General features: G+C 40.9%; 1 protein-coding gene across 1 annotated transcript; it reads left to right on the top strand.

Annotated features, from left to right (window-relative positions):
* Nucleotides 1–5029: 5029 nt before the first annotated feature.
* LOC128066030 (E3 ubiquitin-protein ligase RNF167-like) lies at nt 5030–6070 on the top strand. Its single transcript, XM_052659106.1, has one exon. It carries the CDS (start codon nt 5108–5110, stop codon nt 6068–6070), a length of 963 nt encoding a protein of 320 aa, XP_052515066.1. The 5' UTR covers nt 5030–5107.
* The last annotated feature ends 1262 nt before the right edge of the window (nt 6071–7332 follow it).

Genomic DNA, 7332 nt, shown 5'->3' with positions numbered 1-7332 from the left:
AAAGTAAAACTGTAGGGAGTTTTGGAGGTTTGATGAGGGAAAATCAGGGATGAAATGAATACCAGAAGAATGGAGGAGTTTGGTCTGGGAAAATAAAATAGCTGAGTCAAATTTCTCTTGAAATAGGACAAGGTCTTTGAAGTGGTCCTCTTAAATAGTGAAATTCTTCATGAGGCTTATTCTCTGTGTTACTGCTTCTTGTGTTCAGTGCAGATATGGTCAATACAGACTTTTCTGATCAATGCGACCATGTGAGGCTCGTCACCTGGCTCAGTACCATCTCCAGAAACATGTAGTGCCATGGGCCATTGTGTGAACAGGCTCAACATGCCATGGGGGGCTCTTTTGCTGATGACAGAGCACTTGAAGGGATGTTACAAACAGGTTAGACAATTCTCCCAAAGGGGAAGGGTGCTACATTTATTAGAGAAACCACTATGTCATTAATAATAAAAGGGGAACAGCTCCTCAGCACCCTTTCAAAAAGCCGGTATTACTTGAGTGGTAGTGATTATACATTTAGACCAGATAGATTTTTTCTTTTTTTTTATCCATGATCAGCAGCACAGGGGAAGACATGCAGCAAGACTGTAATTTGCTCAGACACATTCCACAAAGAGAAAGGCAAGGGAATTGAGGGTATGTGCAGGGAAAGAGTGATAATGATTGACCAGGGTAAAAGTTGGGGAGGAGGAAAGAGGATATGAGGCCAGGGGCATGAGGAAGAGAGGGGAAAAGTGGCAAGATGGTATAACTGTTAAAGATCTAGAGGGTGAGATAGAAAGGTGACAGGGATGGTCAGAGACTGGAAAATTAGGAAGTAGTACTGTGGAGGGTTTGCAGTTATTAGAATGTCAAGGTGGCAAGGAACCTGGACCCTACTTTAACTCCTACTTTTCCTTTTTCTTATTCTCTTCAATAGCTCCACCTTCTAAAGGTAAATTATCCGTTACAAGCTAGAAAATGCAGAATCTTGCCCAAAAGAATGGATGGGGAAAAAAGGGTGGTGGTCAAGAGACCATGAAAACCTACAAAGAAAGATGGCAGCCAAGATGGTCAAATAATTCACGCTTAGTACATATTTTATCTTTTAACTCTGAAAAATCATTTATTTTTACAAACTTGAGTGGTTTATTGATGATTCTATTTCAATAAATAGATGATAAATAAATAAATTTGTGTCTCTGTCTGCAGTATGGATGAGTTGAAAATTGAAAAAAAAAAAAACATATGATCACCAATTGATTAAATAATGCAATGCCTGTCAACAACTTCACTCTTTTCCCACCATTGAATTGACTAATTGTTTTCCCGCACTGGAAGGACACAATATGGTTTTGAAGGTTTATACAGGAGACCAGATTGTCTGATACCATATCAAGGGGATCTATTGTTCTATATGACACATTTTCTTTTGTTTAAACTTCTCTGAGAAGGCCATTACTAACTAGAAAAGAGGAAGGGGAGTAGAGTTTTATATTCTTTTGGGAAAGGTAGAGTTAAGCAATGCTGAAATTATGGAAATTCTTAATATATGTATAAAATCTCATATGAAAAAGAGCAGCGATACAAAGGCAGATAGTTTTGATAGCTCCTACAAGCTAAATGCCCTGGATTGAGATAGTTATGGATCATGGGTGACAAATAATGATAATTTAATTTGGACTACCTAACCAAAAGATGAATAATTTACCAAGTTAAGCTAATAAACTTGTACTTTATTTAAGAGACAATTATTTTAAAATTATGTATTCATACATATGGGGCTTCCCTGGCAGCTCAGTCAGTAAAGAATCTGCCTGCAATGCAGGAGACCTAGGTTCTATATATATGCTATTGCTACAAAATTCATATATAACAAATTTTATAGAGATAGTATGTATTTATATATTAACTATACATGTGAATAAAATGTATATTTAACATAAATTTGATAAAATCTCAATAATAGTTGATTAGAGCCTCTTGGTGAGTTAAGTTTTCTCGTAAAAAGGTTTGTTTATGGCTGAGTAATTTATTCCATTGTACACATGTACCACAGTTTCTTTATCCAGTCATCTGTTGATGGTCATATAGGTTGCTTCCATGTCTTAGCTATTATAAATAGTTCTGGGATGAACGTTGGCGTACATGTGTCTTTTTCAGTTTTGGTTTCCTCAGGTTATATGCTTCATTGTGGGACTGTTGGATCATATGGTGGTTTTATTTCTAGTTTTGAAAAGAATCTCCAGTGGGAGGAAAGTTCAAGAGGGAAGGGATATATGTATATCTATGGCTGATTCATGTTGATGTATGGTAGAAACCAACATGATATTGTAAAGAAGTTATCCTTCAATTAAAAATAAATAAATTTTTGAAAATCCTAAAAAAAAAAAAAAAAAAGGTTTGTTTACACTTTTCCAACAGAGTTGGAAAAAGTAGTCTTGCTCTCCTGAACTGGGAGAATGTTTCAGATTCTCTTTGCAGATGTCCTTCCAAGGCTATGCTCCTGACTTTGACACCACAATTTTGTGTATAAGTATGTCTGCGTGTGCACACACACACACACACACACACACACACACTTTTTTTTAATTGAAGGAGTTTCCCAAATTGTTAAATTCTAGAACTAAAGAAGACTGGATTCAGTTCTGTCTTTGATCATCTTAAACACAAATGCATTCAGACTAGCAACTGCACAATTCTAATGTAGTTTGGTGTAATATAAAATCTCAGACTCATTAATAGTTTTTTTCTTCCCTGGCTCAGGTTCAAATCAAGCTTGGAAAGTTTGGCCGAGTGGCAGAGGTGGGGGAGTGGGGTGCTGTTGGCTTCTCTTCTCTTGTCTTTGCTCCCCTCCTGCTCTGGTCAGCTTCTGCTACTGACCTCTCGAAGCCTGGTCTCAGAGGGAATAATCATGGTTGACTGGTTCAGTAGCGATCTGATGTCACTGACTGCCCCCACAGCAAATGATCTCAAACTAACTCCTTCTCTCTTATACATTGCTTTGGTGGAGTCCTTGGCAGTTTTTTTCTTTTTCTGAGTCTTTTAGGCTGCTCACCTGATGAGGACAATATCTTTCCTGGGATTGTTACCTGTGAGTCTTCCTTTGCCCCTAGATTCCAGTATCTACCCCTCTATTTTGGTATCTCCTTACCCTATCAGATCAAGGGCTCCATGGGATCCCTTTTAAGGGCTCTCCATAGCAAGGCCCATGTTTGGAATCTGGCCCATGTTGGAAACTTCTCTGGGTGCAGAAATGGAGATTGACCCAGCGTACTCCCCTCCTTTTTCTCTGAGCCTCAATTTTCACAAATGTCTCCAAGTCATTTTCCCTTGACTTGAGGTTAAGGGGAAGCACCACATCACTTCCCCATGGATGGGGTGTGTGGTTGTCAGCAAAGCTCACTGACAGTCATCTTGAAAGAAATCGTCTCAGTCCTTCAATTGTTTTAGACTGAGGAAAGCTACTAGCTAGTGCTGACAGTGCCAGTATGGGACTCCTCTCGTCTCTTCTCCACATTTATTTGAAAATCCTGAAGGAATGGTTTAAATTAGCATCTGTCTTAACATCCAGGTGGATTTAGACCTTACTGTTTTGTGCTTCACCTTGAATAGATTATGTGAAAGAAGGAACAGTGGCATTTAGTAACCTGTTGTAGTCCAAAATTGGAAAAATACAGCAACACAGAGATAAGTCTGCAAGAATATTTTGGAAAATGGAGCCAATGTACAAAAATGGCACAATAATACTGTAATGTGAGATGCTGAACACCCAAGTCTGGAAGGACAACTTGACACTGTGTGCTCAGAATAAAACCTTTCTGTTTCTGACTTAGCCAATGAGGCACATCTTTATTTAAAGTGGCCTATAATTTTCTTTTCTAATCCAAGTTTTGACTTCTTAAAGAGAAAAAAAGACAGTTGTATGGAAATGCAAAATCTAAGAACCAAAGGACCTCATTTCATGTTGTACATGAGGCCACAAGGCAAAGTATCTATTTAAGTTTCAACAATTTTATATTCTGGCTATTTCCTTGGTCATATGGATCCAATGCTACACCAAAATCTTCAGGCATCTTCATTAGCCTAGAAAAATGTACTGTCCAAACACCCAGTAGGTTTATGTATTCTAGCCCAAACTGGTCCTCATAAAGAAATAAAATTTTAGTTTCGATCTCCATACTGTCTTTGGTATGGGAAATAGATTAGCTTAAAAGATTGTATTGTGTCAATGGGATAAAAGGATTAAAATGTTAAATTTTAATACAGATGATCCTTGATTACCTGTATCATAATGGCAGAACTTATGAATTATCTCAGTTTTCAAATACTTGAGAGACAGTATGACAAACAACTCGCACTTGTAGATACAGATACACATTCTTAGGTCAGAATCAACTGTCACAAAACCTATATTAAAATGAATAATCTGCTAGAATCCTCTCAGTTTGGCTTGTCTTGACTCGAGATCGAGTAAGCCAGGCAAAGCCAGAGTTCGGATGTCTTTGAAGATAGGCTCAAGAGTTCGTCTGATCTGCCGGAAGTGTGGTGAGCACTCTCGCGATAGCTGAAGATACCAACGATGATGACGGCCCCTGGAGAAAGGAAGAAAAGGAAGGAAGAGAAGACCGGAAGTGCTACATCTTGAGCAGCCAAGGCAGAAAGCAACCTGACTTTCTTTACCAGAGGCCCTTTTCCAGGGTATAAGGAAACGGTCCGCCTGGCTGGAAGTCCTACATCTTTGAACTCCCCCATCTTTTCAGTTTTCCTGTCATCTATGCTTGCTTCTGTGCTCTTTCCCCATTTTATCTGTATACCAGAAAAGGATTCATTAATATCTCTCTCCTAGCTCCACTAAACGGGTGGAACCGGCGTTCCTTCCTTGTACTATCATGTAGCTAGGAAGTAGCACGTAGGGGCGGTTGGACTGCTGGGAACCCAAAGGAAGAGGGGAGGGCACAGAACTCTGCTTCTGCCACCAGGACACAGCCTCTTCAGCATCTCCCCCAGTGCTGTTGCCATGCCCCCTACGGCCCTCTGTCTTCCTGTGGTTGTGGCCACTCTGCTGTGGGGAGCATCCCCTGTCAGGGGACTCATTCGAGCGACTTCGGACCACAATGGCAGCATGGAATTTGCAGACCTCCCAGCTCTCTTTGGGGCTGACTTGAGTCAGGAAGGACTTAAGGGGTTTCTCGTGGAGGCTCAGCCAGCCAACGCCTGCAGCCCCATTGCCCCACCTCCCCCAGCCCGGGCCAACGGATCAGTTTTCATTGCACTGCTTCGAAGATTCGACTGCAAATTTGACCTCAAGGTCCTACATGCTCAGAAGGCCGGGTATGGTGCAGCCGTGGTCCACAATGTGAATTCAAATGAACTGCTGAACATGGTGGGGAGTAACGAAGAAGTCCAGCAGCAGATCTGGATCCCCTCTGTGTTCATCAGCGAAAAGAGCTCTAAGTACCTGCGTGCCTTCTTCATCTACCAGCAGGGAGCTCAGGTGCTTCTGGTCCCTGACAATGGATTCGTCTTGACCTATTTCTTCATCCTTTTCTATGGGATTTTGGCAATGTTCATTTTGGGCATGGGAGCCATAGTGATAGTTCATTGTATCCGTTTCCAGAATCAGCGCTGGCGGAATCGGCTGACCAAAGAGCAACTGAAACAGATTCCTACCCACGACTATCGCAAGGGAGACCAGTATGATGTGTGTCCCATCTGCCTAGACGAATATGAGGACGGGAACAAGCTGAGGGTCCTCCCCTGCGCTCATGCCTATCACTGCCGCTGTGTGGACCCGTGGCTCACTCAGACCAAGAAGACGTGCCCTATTTGTAAGCAGCCTGTTTGCCAGAATCTTGGGGAGGAGGAGCAGGAGGAAGGAACTCAGGTGCAAGTGGGCCGGGAGCAAAGAGACCTGAGAAGCCTCCCTGCCTCAGAACGGACCTCACTTCTGGGCTCCAGCACCATACTTCCCACTAACTTTGGCTCCTTAGCCCCGGCCCCCTTTGTGTTTCTTGGGTCTTCAACAGATGGCTCATACTCTCCATCCTCCTCTTCCTCTTCCTCTTCCGCTGTCAATCTCATCTGATACTCCCTTTCCTTTCCACCTTTAGCAACAGACTTGCACAGACCCCTTTCCTCCCACAAGTCTTCCAAGTTGAGTGACAGGACATAGTTCTACCTCAGCTTTCTCCCTTACCCAGCCCCTTCCTCCTGCGGGATTTGGACATGCAGAGGGACTGGGTCTTCACTTAGTGGGTTAATAAAAATGATGCGTGCAAAAGCCATGGGTGAGAGCTGTCAAAAACAATTTAAAAGAACATATTTTTATTATTTGTGTCAAGGATTAAAAAATAATTTGAAATATTATTTTAAGTAACTCAATATCTTAAATTGACTTTAGTATATTAACGTTTCACATTTGTCCTCATAATGCGATTTCTCATAAAAATTTCAGTGTCTCTCGTTTACTTGTTTTAGAGTGAGTGCATATAAAGTAGTCTACACCTAGCTAAATGCTTGGCATCAGTTAGTGCCTAAAGAATGCAAAGCCCCTGCAGTGTCTACATGGTCATGAGATAAAAATAACTGGGTTCTAGGTCTCTGATCCTCTGCTTTTCCTGTAAAGTGGCTCTGTAAAAAGATTTAGTTGCCTTATAGCATGTGATCATTAGTATTCTAACCTTACTAATTGGGGTGGAATTTTAAGAGAATGCTTTTTAGCTTTGTCTTTCCCTCTCTTGAAATTAAAAACTGATTTAAGTGAAAGAAACATGCAACATCAAATACTTTTCACCTGAGAGTGGTAACTGTTCATCCATGCCGAGTGTCTTCTGTGTCTAGAGATACCTGTGTAATTGCAAAAGATGGGAGTTGTATAATACGGAACTATTGAATATGACCTTCCTTTTTAGAAATTAAGGTCATTTTGACCCTTTAATGATTGTTAATGTTAGCTAAGCTATTTTTCATTTGTATGGCCAATTTCAACTCATCTCAAACTTTCAAACAGTACGTTGATAATGCAAATGACTAAATACTCTCAATATAGCTCTTTGGATTTGAACGTTTTGTTTCATGCAAGCCTTGAAATAAACTCCTAAACCACACTGAAAACCTTCTATTTTGGAATGCAGAATCAATAGTCATAAGATTTACTATTTAAATTAATATACAATTGTGTTTCCATAAAGATGCATTTCAGATGGTAATTCTAGTTCCAGTTCAGTTCAGTTCAGTCGCTTGGTCGTGTCTGACTCTTTGTGACCCCATGAATCGCAGCACGCTAGGCCTCCCTGTCCATCACCAACTCCCAGAGTTCACTCAGATTCATGTCCATCGAGTCGGTAA

Source organism: Budorcas taxicolor, chromosome 20 (genome assembly GCF_023091745.1).
Source record: "Budorcas taxicolor isolate Tak-1 chromosome 20, Takin1.1, whole genome shotgun sequence".
Classification (NCBI taxonomy): domain Eukaryota; kingdom Metazoa; phylum Chordata; class Mammalia; order Artiodactyla; family Bovidae; genus Budorcas; species Budorcas taxicolor.
Note: the sequence above shows the minus strand (reverse complement) of the source record. Positions and strands in the feature narration are given on the sequence as shown.